General features: G+C 52.9%; 2 protein-coding genes across 7 annotated transcripts in view; one reads left to right on the top strand and one right to left on the bottom strand.

Moving 5' to 3' along the window:
- Positions 1–12,959, top strand: part of MTSS1 (MTSS I-BAR domain containing 1) — a 149,462-nt gene extending 136,503 nt beyond the window's left edge. Inside the window, exons 9-15 of one of the 3 annotated variants that reach the window (XM_054708268.1) lie at positions 570–667; positions 2,369–2,579; positions 5,915–6,034; positions 6,838–7,032; positions 8,161–8,334; positions 8,700–8,862; positions 10,111–12,959. In XM_054708268.1, the coding sequence (XP_054564243.1) occupies positions 570–667; positions 2,369–2,579; positions 5,915–6,034; positions 6,838–7,032; positions 8,161–8,334; positions 8,700–8,862; positions 10,111–10,814 (1,665 nt within the window). In that variant the 3' untranslated portion in view covers positions 10,815–12,959. The remainder of the gene's footprint in view (positions 1–569; positions 668–2,368; positions 2,580–5,914; positions 6,035–6,837; positions 7,033–8,160; positions 8,335–8,699; positions 8,863–10,110) is intronic. The other 2 variants (XM_028147893.2, XM_008143278.3) reach the window with 2 other exon arrangements.
- A 1,042-nt stretch (positions 12,960–14,001) lies between these two features.
- LOC103287589 (E3 ubiquitin-protein ligase RNF139) overlaps positions 14,002–17,518 on the bottom strand; it is a 50,569-nt gene continuing 47,052 nt past the window's right edge. For 3 of the 4 annotated variants that reach the window (XM_054708685.1, XM_008143280.3, XM_054708683.1), the window contains exons 2-4: positions 16,953–17,145; positions 16,314–16,427; positions 14,002–14,228 (exon numbers count right to left, since the gene is read on the bottom strand). In XM_054708685.1, coding sequence (XP_054564660.1) covers positions 14,097–14,228; positions 16,314–16,427; positions 16,953–17,117 — 411 coding nt within the window. In that variant the 5' untranslated portion in view covers positions 17,118–17,145 and the 3' untranslated portion in view covers positions 14,002–14,096. Of the gene's footprint in view, positions 14,229–16,313; positions 16,428–16,952; positions 17,146–17,518 lie in introns of those variants that run through there. The other variant, XM_054708682.1, reaches the window with a different exon arrangement.

Raw genomic sequence — 17,518 nt, 5'->3', positions numbered from 1 at the left:
ATGAAATTTCTCTTTTGAGACCTCAGCATGTATTCTCTCTCCGTAAATAGACATTTATAGAGCACCTGCCGTATGAACAAAAGGTAGACCTTACACTCCAGTAGCTATCAAGTGGGGGAGACGGACGTAGAAGTAGCTGTGAAAGAACTGGTTTGCTCTTGACTCTGTCACGTTCCACAATAGCGAATCCTGGGCACACAGGGCTCGAGGGACCGCTGGAGCTCTAACGGCCGAAATGCAGGACCAGCAAACCCTGAGACCACTGTGGTCTGTGGTGCTTTAGGAGAAAACCCTGCCAGTTCTCACTGTGGGTGCAAACGGCTCTTGTAAAGTGTTGATCTGTCACCGTACGTCTCCCTCCCTCCCTCTTTTTTACTGATATTTCAGCCCCCCACCATTAACTATATTGTTGCTTGCCTCAGAAACAGGATTGGGACGTTAATGGATTGGTAGTGTATAATCCCCACCCCTCGATGGCGGCAGCACTTTGATGTTACGGGTTTTACGATGTGGCGGATAAGGCTTCCCTTCTCAGCACCTCGCTGACCCGCCTGGCTCTGTCCCCGTAGGTGATCTTGGACCTGAAAGGTTCTGACTACAGTTGGTCGTACCAGACGCCGCCCTCGTCCCCCAGCACCACCATGTCCCGCAAGTCAAGTGTCTGCAGGTAAGAGAAGCCAGGCTCCGCCCTGCTCGGAGGACAGTTCTTCTTTTTTCTTATTCTTTTAAACATTTTTAAAAATACATTTTTATTGACTTCAGAGAGGAAGGGAGAAGGAGAGAGAGAAACATCAATGATGAGAGAGACTCATTGATCGGCTGCCTCCTGCACGCCCCACACCGGGGACTGAGCCCACAATCCGGGCATGTGCCCTGACCAGGAATCTAACTGTGACCTCCTGGTTCAAAGACTGATGCTCAACCACTGAGCCACGCCGGCTGGCTTACCGCGTTAGTCTCAGGAGACAGCCGCGGCGCACTGATGTCCAAGATGAGCCGGCCGGAGGGCGTTGCATGGTTTCCCCGTCAGCCCCCAGGTGCCCCTGCCTGGCGCTGGGCGTGGAAAGCCAGCCTCGTGAGCATTGCCATCCCTGCAGCCGCGACTTCTCCCAGCATGCCCCATGTACCTGTCAGGACTGTCACGCCAAGTCATCGTAGTGTGGAACAGCCGCGGTGCCTGACCGCCTTCTTGGCGTCCCAGTTCGACAGGAATCTTTCCGGGTTAGGAGCAGGAACCACACTCTCGAACCCCAGGCTGGGCTGTTTATTTCATCCTTCAGCTGCTCCGAGGGCGGCCTGTGGGTGGCCGCTCTGCTTGCTTGGACCGGGGACTGTTCGGCGTTCTGGTTTGCACACCCTGAGTTGGTGTAGACCAGGGGTCCTCAAACTTTTTAAACGGGGCCAGTTCACTGTCCCTCAGACCGTTGGAGGGCCGGACTGTAGTTTAAAAAAAAACTATGAACAAATTCCTATGCACACTGCACATATCTTATTTTGAAGTAAAAAAACAAAACGGCAAAAACACCCGCATGTGGCCCGTGGGCCGTAGCTTGAGGACGCCTGGTGTAGACGGTAGAGCACATTTCTTACGACTGGAAATGGAATGCGGACAGCACGCCCAGAGGGGGTGTGTCATTTCTCGACATCCTGTTCACTGTTTATTCTCAGAAGCAAACGGCTTAGCCTGGATTGCCTTCAGTCGCTGAAAGCTGCCTGCGTCTTGCCAGAGGGACGGTTAACGCCAGGCCCACAGATATTTTAACCGAGACGCCCACGATCAGGGTAGAGCCCTTCGTTAAAGCACCAGCTTTGTTCATGCAGCACAGACACTCTCACACTGAGGAGAGATCACCCCGACAGGCCCGTGGGCGCCTGCACCGCCACAGCAGCCGTCGGCGATGACCTTGGTCTCCCGGACCCAGATGGCCCAGCCAGGGGTGACCCTTGCACATCCCATCCACGGCACCCTGACGCCTTCCTGGGTTCGCCACGGGGCCTGGTTCCTGCTGGCGGACGGCAGAGACGATCAGCCTCGTCTCTTCTCGTGCCACAGGCACCAGGTCCCCTGGCTTCCTGGCCGAGGACAGGGCAGAATGGGCAGGACCTGGCTTTGTAGACTCACAGGCCACCACGCCCAGACGTCTCATCACTCTGCCCATCAGAGAACCGAGTCTCCTCGCAGCGCGCTTTGCCCCTGGGCTCGTGAAGAGGGGCTTGTTCGGGAGCCCAATGAAGTGGCGCTTTGGAAACATCTCGAAGCTTATGCTGCTGCTCCGAGGCAGAGCCCATTGCATTATGTTGTCCCCCCTCCCCTGCCCCCCGGCCTTTCCTGGCCCCTCTCACCCCCGCCCTCTGCTTGGCCCCGCAGCAGCCTGAACAGCGTGAACAGCAGCGACTCGCGCTCCAGCGGCTCGCACTCGCACTCGCCCAGCTCCCACTACCGCTGCCGCAGCTCCAACCTGGCCCAGCAGGCGCCCGTGCGGCTGTCCAGCGTGTCCTCGCACGACTCGGGCTTCATATCCCAGGACGCCTTCCAGTCCAAGTCACCGTCCCCCATGCCGCCCGAGGCCCCCACCCAGGTAAGGGTGCCCTCGGCTCCGGGAGCAGCCGCCACGCCTGGCGCCCAGACCACCATCGGTGGCCGGAGCCCTTGGCTTGGCCAGGCCTCTGTCTGCAGAGGCAGGAAAGCCGGTTTGGGGTCTCACCTTTACATGTGTGGTTGCCCCAAAGGGAGGGCACTAGGTGGTGGGTGGGACGGTGGGTCCCACGTTGGTGGGGGCGTTCCCGCACCTGAGTGCGTAGCCGTCAGAGGGGTTCGCCCCCCTGGCAGCCCTCAGAGTGCCCGCTTAGCGCGGTGCCGTAGCTGATGGGCATGGCACAGGAAATGGGATGCGGACAGCACGCCCAGAGCGGGTGTGTCATTTCTCGACATCCTGTTCACTGTTTATTCTCAGAAGCAAACGGCTTAGCGTGGATCGCCTTCAGTCGCTGAGAGCTGCCTCCCCCTCTCCGTTCTCGGAGATTCTGCCGTGGGGCGGTGCCGGGACCCTGTCACTCGGGCTCCGGGTACCGGTTTATGTTGAGAATGAGAACCGCTCAGCACAGCCCTCGCAGCACATCCTGTCGGCACTTTGCTTCTGGGGGAAGGGGGGTGTCAGATCTCTCCCACCTCAGCGGGCTGCGCAGGCCAGCCCAGCCAGGGGTCCCGCCGGAGCAGCGGGCAGGAGCTGGGCAGGCATCGCAACACCCACCTGCCCCCCCCCCGCCCCGCTCCCCTGGTGCCAGTGTCTGGCCTCACACTCAGGAAGCAGCACGACAGAGACCGGGAAGGGGGAGGCCCACCGTGCATCGGCCTGGCTTGGTGGGTTCGGCCCGTCCGGTCCATTCTGAGCTGAGCCATACGCAGCCTCTGGTCCAAGATGCTGTGGACTCAGATTGTCACGTGCTTGTCTTGTCACCCACGTTCCCGCTGGCCCGGCAGGCACTGGCCACCTCTGGTTCGCTGCGTGGTCCTTCCAGCAACCACGTAGGCTGTCGTGACCCCGGTTTTGTGGAAACGGAGGCTCGGGGCTGTAGGTGACCCGCCCGAATGCCTTACTGACCTGCAGGTTGCGGACCTGAGACCTGGGAAAAGGCTTTCTAACGCCTGCTCCACCTCAGCCCTGGGGCGCCCCTGGGAGAGTGCGTGGGGGACCCTTTGTATAGAGGAAGCCGCTGCGGTGCGTGGGGCCTGCCTGCCGTGTCTGACCTGGTGACCCACAGCCCCTGGCCCCCTGGGCAGGTCGTTTCCGCTGTCCCAGGAGACTCGGGCCTGTCTTCCTGGGAGAGAGACTCCATTTCCAGCAAACGCTCTGGGCCGAGAGCTGCGGCTCCCAGTTCTCATGTGCTTGTCCGACTGGGCGGCGGCCTGGTCTCCACGGCGTCTCTGTCTGCCCGTCCGTCCGCCCCACCGCGTGTCCCCCACGCCGAGCTGAGTGACTGGAGGGAAAGCAGGATTTTGCAATTCCTCAAAGGCTATTCGTTGTGCAGCATAATTCTTTGTGTGTTTAATCGCTGACAGACTAGCCCAGTCTTGCGCACTGACACCCGTTTCTAAAGAAGGGGGCCGTGTGCCTCAGCCTCCCTGTCAGACCGTGTGGGGCTCGGGGAGGCAGGGGGGGCGTGTGGGACTCACTTAAACCTCAGAGCCGGTGCCCGAGATGTGGGGGCCAGCAGCTTTAGGGTGCTTCCTTAGGGCGCTGCAGAATTTACTAGGAAAACCTATTTTTTTTAAAAAGGCACTACTGCTACTTATAATTATAAGCTAGAGGGGAAATTAAGGAAATTGCACAAATCACAGGCCCCAGGATGCAATGTCCTGAGGGCAGTAATAGTGTCTTCATTTGGGGAGGGAGGGAGGAGCGCACCTAAGGGGTTAGAGCCCTTCGCTTCTCCACTCAGCCCCTGCCCCCGCCCCGCACACCGCCCCCGCTGCCCCCTGCCCCCCGCCCCGCAGACACAAATGCCAAGTGAAAGAAGGTGTTCCGAGTTCCCCCGCTTGCCTCAGCTCTGCTCTGTTTACGTGTGCCTTCACCCGTGTGTCCAGGAGTGGGCCCCTGCTGGTGGCGAGGGTCTGGTCCTAGGGCCGCTGAGGCTGTCAAAGCAAGAGGTTCTGTAGAAAAACTGAGAAGTCCAAAGCAGCATGACCTGTCCAAGCCGCACACGCTTGAAGCGGGGAACCGAGATGAACAGTCCTGGTGCCTCCAGGGAACTGGCTCTCCACACCTGGCTCTCCACACCTGGCTAAGCACTGCCCACAGGCACACACGCACCTAAAACCTCGCTCTGTCTCCAGCCGTTAGACACTGCTGACCCCCATTCTAAAGGTGGAAACAGGGTTAGAGAGATTAAGCCCATGATTCCTTGACTGACAAGTGGCAGAAATGTCACTTAAATGCAAAGCTTCAGACTCCGGTCCCGACTGCTAACCAGACACGGAGCTCGGGGAGCGGCTTTGGCTGCACGGAGCCCCCTGCACGTGCGGGGTGTCCTCTGGGTCCCTTGCCCTTGCAGGATGGGAACGCTAGTGCTCTGCCCCTTTGCAGGAACCTTTCTTTGGCCGGTGGGAGGGGTGACAGAAACATGAGTCCTGCCTCCCAGACTGAATACAGGAGCACTTCCGGGAAAGTAATAGTAGACCCGATGGGGCTGGGCTGGCTTGCTTATTTATTTATTTATTTATTAAATGTGTTTTTATTGATTTCTTTTAAATATATATATTTATTGATTTCAGAGAGGAAGGAAGGGGGGAGAGAGAGAAAAAAAAACACATCAATAATGAGAATCATCTATTGGCTGCCTCCTGCACGCCCCCTACTGGGGATCGAGCCTGAAACCCAGGCATATGTGCCCTGATGGGAAATTGAACCGTGACCTCCTGGTTCATAGTTCGACATTTAACCACTGAGCCACCCTGGCTTGCAGGGCTGGGCTGATTTAAGCACGTGGTATGAGCCAGAGATGGCAGCTAACAGAGAAAAAACTAAAGCAAATACCTGGATGGGCCCAGGGGACCCAGTGCCCATGGAGGAGACGGTCGTTGTCACTCATCCACTCAGTGATTCGAGCACCTGCCATGTGCCCGTTCAGGACGACACGCAGTCAGGGTCCTGGGCGCTTAGTCTGTGGTCCGGACCTTGGTGGGTCTCACGCTTCTTTTCAAGGGCTCGAGGGCATGTGTGTGGGTGCAGCTGGGGAAAGAATAACCCTAACGCTCTGCTTCTCTCATCCTTCCTTTCCTGTGTGTATGTGTCTGTCTCTCTCTCTGTGCGTGCTTTTCCCCACCCCCGTCTTTATTTTTTACTCACCGTTACTCTTTGGTGGCGTGTGGCCTGGATTCCCTGGGTCCCCTCGTGTGGTCCCTCCCCGGCTGCAGAACTCGTCCAGCTCGGCCTCCTCGGAAGCCTCCGAAACCTGCCAGTCAGTGAGCGAGTGCAGCTCGCCCACCTCGGTCAGCTCAGGCTCCACCATGGGCGCCTGGGCCTCCACAGAGAAGGTGACCGACCGGGGTCCGCCACCACGGCCCTCTCCTCCCGCCCTCCCCGCCCGCCGCTCCGGCCACAGGCACAGGACCCTGGAAACTCAAAATCCACACCGAGAGCTTGGGGGCGGGATGAGGCTGAGGGCTTTCCCGTGAGGGGTGTCTGGCTCCTAAACAATGACCGTGAGGCCGTCCCGAGGGAGTCGGGCTATGGGGAACTCGGAGGTGTGAAGGCTCCGTCCCAGAGCAGCGTGTGCTCACCCCCCTCCCCTCCCCCGCATCCCACCCGCCTGTCTGACCTCCTGGCCACCGCCCCGCAGGGCGTGACATTTCACTGCGTCAGGCCACGTGCTTTCCCGCCTTTCAGTTCGCAAACCACCCCGCTCACCCCGACCTGGAATCTGCTTCCGAACAAATGGTGTGATGGTTTCCGAAACCTACGACGAACAGATTCCGTGGAAGACACTTAGGGTTTTTCAGTTTGCCAGATGAGATGAGCTCTATGAAAGGATGTTGTGTGAGTTAATACTCAGAAGCCACTGAGAGCCGCAGGTGAAGGAGACGGTCCGTTTCCCCGCTGTCCTCGGAGAGAGGGGCGGGATTTCCTCCCCGGAACACGGGCTCGGGGTCGAGGAAACGGACTGCGCTCTGCACCCGCTCCTGCCTGCGTCCCGGCTCGCCCATGAGCACCAGGCCGTGCTTGTTTACAGAAGTCCAGGGCTTCCTCTCATTGAATGTCAATGCCATCTTGTATCTCCACACTCGTCCTGTTATATTAATTTTTTTCCTTTCCCCCCCCTTTTTTGTTTCGTTTCCAGTTGTCTAACGGGTTTACTCACTATAGTTTATCAAGTGAGTCCCATGTGGGGCCCGTGGGGGCAAGCCTTTTCCCTCATTGCCTGCCTGCCTCCCGCCTGCTCCCTCGGGTCACCTCTGTCCACCTTCCAGACTACGCTCATTATTACACCATTGGGCCCGGCATGTTCCCGTCATCTCAGATCCCTAGCTGGAAGGTTTGTGTCTCTCCTCCCTCCGCCCCTCCTCTCCTCTCTCTCATGGCCTCTGTGCTCACCTCCTCTGTCCCACCAACCTCACCCTGATTATCCCCTCTCCCCTTCCTTTCACACTCTGCCTTCTTCCCCATAACGCCTCTCCCCAAGTAAATTCCCACCGGGAGAGCCAGAGTGGCAGGCAGCTTTGAGACAGACAAGTCCATCAGGAGCCGAGACTGGAGAGGCTCCGTTACGAAGCAGGAGTTAACCCCATTGGGTAGTAGACACAGATGTGACCTGCAGAGGCGTCAGTTCCAAGGTCCAAGTCCCAGTTTGGCCCTTCGGGGCCACCTGAGAGTGCCCGTTATCAGGGCTGGGAGGGTCTGTCCCCCACGTTCTGCAGACCGCCCCCCCCCCCAGGCCCTTACTGGGACATGGTAATAACATCATAACCCAAAATATGTATTGGCTTATCAAAGCACACACAGACTTGATTTTTAGTCTCCATTGTTTTATATTAAAACGTGTGTGCTTCAATATAAAAGCAAAAGCCCAGCGGATGCCCGAGGATATTCTGCTTTATTTTGAGAGGAGGTCCCCAATTTTGAGCAGGTCTTCATCCCTCACACGTGGTATGGACCCGAGACACCTCCAAAACCTCCCAGCTGATCCCGGGCGCCTTCGTTCCACTGTGAGGGCCTCAGGACACATCCTGAGGTGCCTTTTGGGGTCCAGCTTTCCTAGTGGAGGGTCAGCCTCTGGGGGAGTGGCTGCAGTTCCCTCAGCGCCCCCTGGTGGCCACTCCACTCAAGTGAAGTCACTGGGGACTGGACCCATCCCTGGCTGGTGCCTTCAGACACCTAGACAGCTGGTAGCTGTTAGTGGAGTCTCCCACAGGCCACTCGTCTGATTGTTGAGGATTTGTAATCTTTGAGCAGATGTGAGGAAATGGGAGGTGACCAGGGGGTCCCCAAAGGGTGTTCCACTCCCTTTAGAGCCAGGGGAGGGAATAGAAGGGGCCTGCTGACCTGTCCCAGTCTGAGCTTCCCCCAAGGGGACCAGATGCCTTCTGAGGGCAGCTGTCTGGAGGGTCCGCAGCCCTCACCTGGGAGCAGAGGCCCTGGTACCTGACCACACTGTTCTACGTAGGACTGGGCCAAGCCAGGGCCTTATGACCAGCCTCTGGTGAACACCCTACAGCGCCGCAAAGAGAAGCGGGAGCAGGACCCAAGCGGAGGAGGACCCGCCGCCGCGGGTGGCCCGTCTGCTGCTGCCGAGGAGGCTCAGAGACCACGGAGCATGACCGTGTCCGCTGCCACCAGGGTGATGCTTTTGTTCTCTATCGGTGGGTGGGCCCCTCTGGACCTGGCTGGTGGCCAGATGCTGACCAGCATCGGGGACCTCGCAGCTGAGGGAGCTGACACCCCCCCCCCCGCCCCCCTGTCCAGTTTTCATAAGGCTCCCAGGGGAAAGCCTGTGTGGGAATCAGACTTGTGGAAATCTCTAGAGCCTGGACAGGGCCCAAGCAAGCACGTTCCTTGTCCCTGGGCCCACAGACAGATGGTGTTCCCAGAAGCAGAGGAGGACTAATACCTGGTCCCCACTCGGAGAGGGGTACGGAAGGGCCCTGGGGACATGAGACAGGGGAGTCACAGCCCTGTGGCTTGTCTCTTTCCTCCACCCTGCAGCCTGGCGAGGAGATGGAGGCTTGTGAGGAGCTGGCCCTGGCCCTGTCGCGGGGCCTCCAGCTAGACACCCAGAGGAGCAGCCGGGACTCGCTGCAGTGCTCCAGTGGCTACAGCACCCAGACCACCACCCCCTGCTGCTCAGAGGACACCATTCCCTCCCAAGGTACCAGGCAGCTGGGCTTCCCGGGCAGGGCCCGTGAGGAAGAGGGAGGCCCTCCCCCGGGGACGCAGAGGGAGGGGAGTCCTGTGAACCACAGGTCATCTTGGAAGGAAGGGCCTGGGAGAGCTGACCTGCCGTGGCCATGGCGGGCGGCTGCCAGTGACTGGCTGTTGCAGCTGGTTTTCACCTTCAGGGTGCAGGGTAGTTCTCAAAGGAAACTCAGACGGACGTTGTTAACGAGAACATCATTTGTGTTTCAGCACTTTATTGTCCCACTTAATGTTCTCAATCGCTTATATACGTCTTTTTATCCCATTCTACATACATGGAAACTGAGCCTGTGTAGCTTGCCCAAATTCACGCAATAAGCAGCAGAGCTAGAGTTTGAACCTAAGGTCTGTTAGAGTCTGAAGCCCAGACTCTGAATCTGTTCCAGCCAAATCCTCTCTCCACCATGCCTCCCTCGCCCCATCCCCACGACACTCCCAAGCCAGCAGCATGGCAGTCTGACAGCTAGAATGGGTCTGTGACAGTTGACCCTGTTTGCAGTCCATCAAAGGGATTTGCTGCCCAAGGGACATTGGCGATGTCTGGTGACATTTTTGGCTGTCACACCTGGAGGGGGTGCTGGATGGCCAGGTGCTGTAAATACCCTGTAATACACAGCACACCTGGATTCATACGGTCCACAATGGCAATAGTGTTGCCATTCAGAAATCTGTAAGCTTCCTGTCCCCTCTGATACATTGTTTTAGGAGGTGAGCACACTTCGTTGATGGAACGCACTGTGTACCTTGTCTTCAGGGATTCATTGCCAGTACCTCCATCTACTGCATAGGTGTCGCCTAATGAGTTAATTATGAGGGAGAGTAGGGCTTGGGGCTCATGTTGCAATCTGGACTGGAGCGCGTGGGGATTTCCCTCCGCCACCTCGTTCCTTAGAGACGCTCGGGGAGCTTTGCCTCAGCCCGGCCGTTTCCCGTTTGTCACCTCCACCACATGTGCGTGCCTGCCTGCCAGGCCCAGCACTGTTCTAGGCGCCCGGGGTTACATCAGGGAACAGAAGGAAGGTCCCTGCCAAGGGCTCCTTACATGTCCGCAGTTCCTAAGGACGGCGCAGAAGCCTGGGGGAGGCTTGGGGAGAGACTGTGGCTAAGCACCTTGCCTCTTGTGCCTTTTGTTCTCCCAACACAGAAGAATCAGAAAGCAAAGCCGCTGCCTTGGAGGTTTCTAATCGAATCCTATCATCAGTTTCAGATTACGATTATTTCTCGGTAAGTGGTGACCAGGAGGCAGACCAGCAGCAGGAGTTTGACAAATCCTCCACCATCCCGAGGAACAGCGACATCAGCCAGTCCTACCGACGGATGTTCCAGGCCAAGCGCCCGGCCTCAACTGCTGGCCTCCCCACCACCCTCGGACCTGCCATGGTCACCCCAGGGGTTGCAACCATCCGACGGACCCCTTCCACCAAGCCTTCTGTCCGCCGGGGGACCATCGGAGCCGGGCCCATCCCCATCAAGACACCCGTGATCCCTGTGAAGACCCCAACCGTCCCAGACCTCCCTGGGGTGTTGCCAGCCCCTCCGGATGGGCCAGAGGAGCGGGGTGAGCACAGCCCCGAGTCGCCATCTGTGGGTGAGGGCCCCCAGGGGGTCACCAGCATGCCGTCCTCACTGTGGAGCGGTCAAGCCTCCGTCAACCCTCCCCTTCCAGGCCCGAAGCCAAGTATCCCCGAGGAGCACAGACAGGCGATCCCAGAGAGCGAGGCCGAAGACCAGGAGAGGGATCCCTCCAGTGCCACTGCCTCCCCGGGCCGGGCTCCAGAGAGTGAGCCCGCAGACCTGAGCCCCAGGGAGGCCCCGCAAGGAGAAGACATGCTGAACGCCATCCGAAGGGGCGTGAAGCTGAAGAAGACCATGACCAATGACCGCTCGGCCCCTCGCTTCTCTTAGGCTCACGGAAATGCTGCCAGTGGGGAATGAACTGTTTAATTAATAAAACCTAATTTGTCTTATCCATTCCAATCTATAATCAAACAAAAGATTTTGTAGGCAACTCAAAATACACCTCTTTTGAAAGTACTCGACACCTTTAGATAAGAATTAAAAGCAACATATGTAACTGACATAACCTTGATCTTTTAATTTGTAAATATTGACAATTTTCTTTCTGCACATTTAAAATTAGTTTCCCTTTTGATTTTTCTGAAGGTGCCAAATTCCACTTAACTTTTTTATAAGTCTTTGTAAAATTTTAAATGCATAAGGGGGGAGGGCTCAGGGCAGGGGAACCACGAAGTAGTTAATTTCAGAAAATAGGGGGATCTTTTTCTTTTTTTCCTGCAAGCTTTTGTAGATGCATTGTAGAAGTCTGGCTTAGAAGCAAATTCAAGTTATTTTAATGTACAAACAAAAAGGTAAGAGGTAAACTCTTCATTTAAATACACGATGTTCTGAATGAGCAAAGCAGATGAGCACTATTCGGAGTGAAGTGAATCTGGAGGGTAGACTGTTGGGATTGGGGGGAGGGCCATGGGAGGGGCACTGTCAACATAGCCGACCTGTCACATTTAAGAGTAGCCTCGTAGGTTGAATTTCTAGTAGCTTCATGGTTAATGCATCCGAATAAGCCATACTGGATTGCAGTGTTTGTTTCTGTAAGGTGTTTAAGGACTTCCTTTCTCCCACGATTCCTCTTGACTGCACACAGCACCCACCTCCAATCCTGTGCATGCTGCCACCACCGGGTAGACATAGAATTTATCCCCCACTTAGTTCGTCTGTTATACCCACTTTCATCGAATCCAGATGCATCCAAAAGGGTAAGGCAGTTTCAAAAATGTGAAAACATTTAAACATGATAGCAGGGAATTCTTAGATAAAGCAAATGCCTTTTACTTAACTGTGCCCAGCAGGCTGGGTGCATTGAAAAGCCCAAATATTTTGAAAAAACTCTGAGCGGATTTAACAAGAGTAACCAGCTTAGCATCCAGCAACTTGCCAATGTGTTTACCAATCCGGGGGCTTGTTTTTCTTAATTGGCTTCATACTAAACAAGAGGAGGATTGATTTATTGTCACTCGGAATCTGACCACTAGACTGTCCCTCTTTTTGTACTTTAGGTAATGTTTTTTGGAATGGATTTATGTCTTTTCTTCTTTAAGTGAAAGTTAAATTTGTTACAATGCCCGTCCCCTAAAGCCAACAGGGATTTGCAGATTTAGAGGGTCTTGTTGGGAGAATATAAACACGAAGAAGAAAGCAATTCCTAGTAGCGGGGTCAGCTGACAGTGCCCCCTGTGACCGGACCTGTCAAGGGATGATAGGAGCTTGGTGGGTCCCACAGACCCTGCAGGTTCCTGTTGGCTCCTTTCTTCAATCACATAATCTTATGCTTTAACACATAACTGCATTGGATGTGAGAGTAACGTACCTGTATAGTCATTAATTCTATATATTGACATTTAACACTGCTGTGATTGCTCAAGGACATTTTATGTTATGGCTTTAAAGCAAAGGCATGATTATTAGAAACTATTTAAGCTTTTTTTTCTTTGAAAAACAAGCTCCTTTTACAGAATATAAGCAACAGTAGTGCCTGTGGTTTAGCCCACCAATCTCAATGACTAAAAAGTAGCTGATGCATTGTGCATATGATGCTTGAGATGGTTTTTGCAAAAGCAGAAATCACTGCAAGGTAATTACAATAGATAAGAGTGGTATTTTAAATCTTTGAAATAAATGGATGTAACTGTACCTCGGTACAGCTTTTCACTGTTTAGTTTTTAAACGTTAGTATAATCTGAAGAAACTTAATATAAAATGTTGCCAAATTGACTGTAGAAAGAATGTGACAAAACACCCTGGGTAGTCCTGTTTGTGTTTTTGCATATTGTAAAAGCAGTGTCACAGCTACAATAAAGAAATCGTTTCTAAAGGTAAATTATTGTGGTTTAGTTGCTAGTTTGTACTGAGAGTTGACCTCTCGCTGTGCAGTTTTTTGTTCTAAACTTGTATAAATAACAACTGTGTGATGTGTTTCCCTTCTATCTTGTAACAATTGCTTCAGCCTACATTATAAATAAAGAACCACTAGAAGAAAAAAAAGGCCTGTATTTCAAATCTTATTAAAATTCAGTTGGTCTTCGTCAAATGTTAGAAGATGCACTGAGACTCAGACTTAGCTTACTTAGAAAACTGACAGCACATGACTTTTGTGATGATTTTGAGCCCTAAGGACAGACGTTTCCTGAACTAATTATTTGAATGCAGTTCCAATGAGCTGTCAAGAACGAAAGGTAGCCGAGTTCAGTTGATTGTTCTTAGAATGGATTTACCTTTTATTTTTGTGAATCCTCACCTAAGGTTATTTTTTCCATTGCTTTTTCAGAGTGTGGAAGGGAGGGAGGGAGGGAGAGGGGGAGAGAGACAGAGACGGACACATCGCCTGGTTGCCTCCTGCATGCACCCCGACTGGAGATGGGGGGGCAGGGGGCCAAACTCGAAACCTAGGTACCTGGGGATCGAACCCTTGACCCTTCAGTGCACAGGCCCATGATCTAACCAGTGAGCACCACCGGCCATGGCTGGCTTTACCGTTTAAAGATACCTCTTCAAATGGTTAGAGTTTTGCTGTACCCTTACCTTTGAGTCTGCAGGCAACCCAAGCTACAGTAGAGGAAGCAAAGCTGGAAAACTGCCTCCAAAACAAGTGAGTTTCATCCCCAATTGGATGCTTTAACCCTACCCATCAAACTTCCACCCCGAGACCCCAGGTTTATTTGTTGAATGTGTGCTGCTTAGAGAAAGTTGTTTAATCAAAACAAATTCCATCAGTAGAATCCAAGATGGTAGCTAAGTCCTTAATATTAACATACCTTCTCTCAGCCTCCATTCCTTCCAGACATGAGTGCTAATTAAGGCTTCAACTAGTCTCTGCAGTTCAATCTTCAGAGTAAATCTTGTACCTGGTTCTGCTACAGTTGTCCCTTATTAACAACATGTGCTACCCATGTGACTCATGGGGAGGAAAAGAACACATCTGACTGACGACTTGTCACGTCCTTTTCTTTCTATGCACAACTGCTATGGAGCCTGTAAGACAGTGGCAGTCCCCTCCTCACACAGAACAACACATCAGTCATACCTTGTTATTTTTATTAGGGCAAGTGTGTATATTTTCTGTAACTTATTTCACTTGCAAGCAGGACTGGTGGTGTGTCTTCCTCTCTGTCTCTATGTGGGCCGCTCCCGGGGCCTGGTCACAATATGCCACCACAGTGGGGGCAAATCACCTTCCTTTCGGGCAGGGGGCAAAGCTTCAGTGAAGGGACCACCAACTGGGGTTTCCGCCTGCAGCTGCTTAACCTGGAAGGGGTCAAGGAAGGACCAGTTAGAAAAGGAGCTGAACTGACCATCCCGGCTGCACAGTTAGTGTCACCTTCGTTCTGCTGTCACATCACACGCTATCTGATCCTCACTCCTGAAGTGTTGTTAGTTCATACCTGCGTTATTTGATAGCCACACTTTAACTCAGAAAAGGTGTCCTCAAAGCTTTTCCCATTCTTAAAACAGCAAAGCTGAGAAATCTCTCCCACCCCACCTTATTCATTACCCCAAACCATGACAACTACTACTGCACTTCCCCTGATTATGGTCTCCCCACCTAAACTCTAATCCCTCCCCCAACAAAAGTTGATTTCTGTGTCTCAGCTAAGTGTTCCCCAAAATCACCATTAAGAAATCTCAAAAAAAGAAATCGCAATTCATATATATTAGGGATGTTAATTTTAAAGCCCCTCTCCCCCAATAGCAACCAGGACAAGCAACAAAAATCACATGGAAAATATGCTCAGTTCTGCCTGATACTGACCAACTACCCCAGTTCCAGGGATCTCCGAGACTACCACGGCCCTAACAGAGGAAGAAACCCAGAGACCCCTTTCCAGATCAGTGACTTTATGAAGCTCCTCCAGAAAACTCCATTCTGGAAGGTGGTTAAGCTGAGCCCCCAGCACAGGTGCTGTTTAATAATGTGGCAGAGACAACAGCAAAAGGAGGAAGGTTTGTGTGGAGGAGGTTACAGTGGTCAACTGCAGTGTGGACCTCCTGCTCTCCCTGAATCACCACACCTCCCGTCCCCAAACGCAGAGACAGGCCTCCCTGCATGCTCGGGATCCCACGCCTCTTCCCGAAACTCCCTCATCAACATTATCGACTTCTCCCTCCTTCCAAATTACACACCATTATTTCTCGTCTTAGAAAATAATCCTGTGGTCTCGTTACTATTCTCAGCAAAACTTCTCAAGAATCCTCGCTCCCTCCTGTCTTCTCTTCCTCACTCTCTGCTCACTACTGCCAGGGTGACTAAACCTTCCAGAAAAGGCTCCGGTCACGCCCACTAATGCCCTTCCTGCAGCCAAACTCTTTGCACATTATTTCCAGTCCTCACTCTGTTTCACCTTTTAGCAACTTTCAGCAGAGGTACGTGGCCTGGCCCTTCCTGAAACACTTTCTCCGGGACCTGCGGCACACCCGCCTGACTGCCCTGCCTTGCTGGGCGCTCCTCGGTCTCCTGCTCCTGACCTCTGCAAGTGGAGCGCCTGCGACTTTTCTTTTCTCTAGTCTTCGTAGAGACTCATCTATTTCCCTGACGTTGAAAACAACTGTTAGCTCACAAGTTTCTTTCAAGCTCCTTTGGCATCCAGATTCCTACATCCAGTCAGTCACCTTCTGACATCTGCACGTATTGTCTTAGGATTCTTAAATTTAGCACACTTAAACCTGAGCACTAGAATGGCGCCTACCACATTCTTCCCCCTCACCCCCCACCTTTCCCATCTCAATAAACACCATCAGCAAACTCCAGATGTTAAAGTTTATAACCTGGAAACCATTCATGATCCTCACTGTCCACCCCCCACATCCAATCTATCTCTATATCCCTCCAACTATCTCCTGAATCTACTTCCCTCATATTCATTGCATGCACCTTAGTGCTGGCTGCCATAATCTTTTGAATAAACTGCAATAACCTCAAATTGGTCTCTCCACTCATCACCTTACCCTCTCCAATATATCTTTCACACCACAGCAAGATTAAGCTTTGAAAAATGTGCAGCAGACATCAAAAGTGTCTAAGGCACTGCTGGGGAGTAAGGTTAAGAGATAACAGGGCATAGCAAGAAGGAAAGGCAAAGGATTAAGGAGAAGGGGAAGGAGAAGGGGAAAAGCAACATTAGAGACCAGAAAACCCAAAAGGGAACACAGTGTAACCGATGTGGAAGATGGGTGTGTCACATTTAACTGAGAAATGTATATCTCAGTGGAAGCAAGGGGCCAGAGTAACTGTCATAACTGGACTGCAGACATCCTCATGGGACAAAACCTGAGCTCCTTCCAGGTGTTGACCACGTGGGCCAAGCCACATGGTAAAATGCAGGTAAGACTCACCTCTCGCTCCCAGCTTTCCCTCCGCAGTTTCTTCCATTGCTCTCTCTTGGCAAAGTAATCAGGATACATTGCCTTCTCAGAAGGATGCCAGTCATCTAGGCACCACTCAGGAACCTGTCAGGAGAGGAAATCATGGCGTCATTACACAAGATACATTTACATGCCACTGACAGGTCCTGCACAACAGACAGAACTCAAGGTGCATTTTTATTCCACTGCAAGTGTCAGACGGTTTGACACCATGCACCGAGCAGCAGAAGATAAGCAGGGAGAATGCCTCTGAGTAAAGCAGCCTGGGGTTGAAAAATAGCACGGTCCGTTCAGACAGAACTGGCATCATTCCTTCCCTACCCGTGTCTTCTAAATATCCAGTGGGTTTATGTTCTTCGGAAGTATTATCTAGAATTTCTCAGAAATTCTAACCACCAATCCAGAACGGTTTACCTTAATGTCCAAAAATGAGTTATTCACTAAGTAGCATTCTGCTTTGCCAAAAAGATACCACCAGCTGAATTTGGAAAGAAAAGTCTTAATGTCACCTGGAAGGCAATCTAGCTGCCCCTAAAAGGGTAACTTTGGAACTGGAGGAGCAGAGGCCACCTCTCAGGAGGCCGTCGGTCGCGTGCTGTCCTCACCCACCTTGTAACACTCGTATCTCTCATAGGAGGTGCCCCCAGGAGAGTCGGGGAAGATGTATGGCTGAGGATGCTGATTGTGCCAGAATTCTTCCTCCGCCTCCCTCAGCAGCCGGGTGGCCTTCACCATATCCTTTTCATTCTTATGTTCGTCAAACCGAGCTCTCATCAAACAAGCGAAGTACCGGTATTTGTCCCTTAAACCAAAAGGATTTGGGGAGATTAGACATGTTATCTACTCGTCCAGACCTTTTCCAATGTTTTGAGGTTTTCCCCAGAAGTTCTTCTCCCGGGATGAGGTTTTAGGATTCTGATAAGGGAGTGGAGGCACATTTGGGTTGTCCCCTCACCTTGTACTGCACCTGGGCCACGAAAATAATCTATGTTTCAAGACTGTTCTAAGACTAGTCTCAGATGGACAGAGGAAAGAAGAAACTGTGGGAGGTGAAGAAGTATATGGGGTGTGGAGGCAGTAAAGGGCTGGATGAAGCTAAAAGGAGGAAAGCTCATGGGAAGCTGGGAGAATGAGATGCTTTGGACTTAGACACCTGAGTTTTAATCCTGACCGGG

Source organism: Eptesicus fuscus, chromosome 19 (genome assembly GCF_027574615.1).
Source record: "Eptesicus fuscus isolate TK198812 chromosome 19, DD_ASM_mEF_20220401, whole genome shotgun sequence".
NCBI classification, from domain to species: Eukaryota; Metazoa; Chordata; class Mammalia; order Chiroptera; family Vespertilionidae; genus Eptesicus; species Eptesicus fuscus.
Note: the sequence above shows the minus strand (reverse complement) of the source record. Positions and strands in the feature narration are given on the sequence as shown.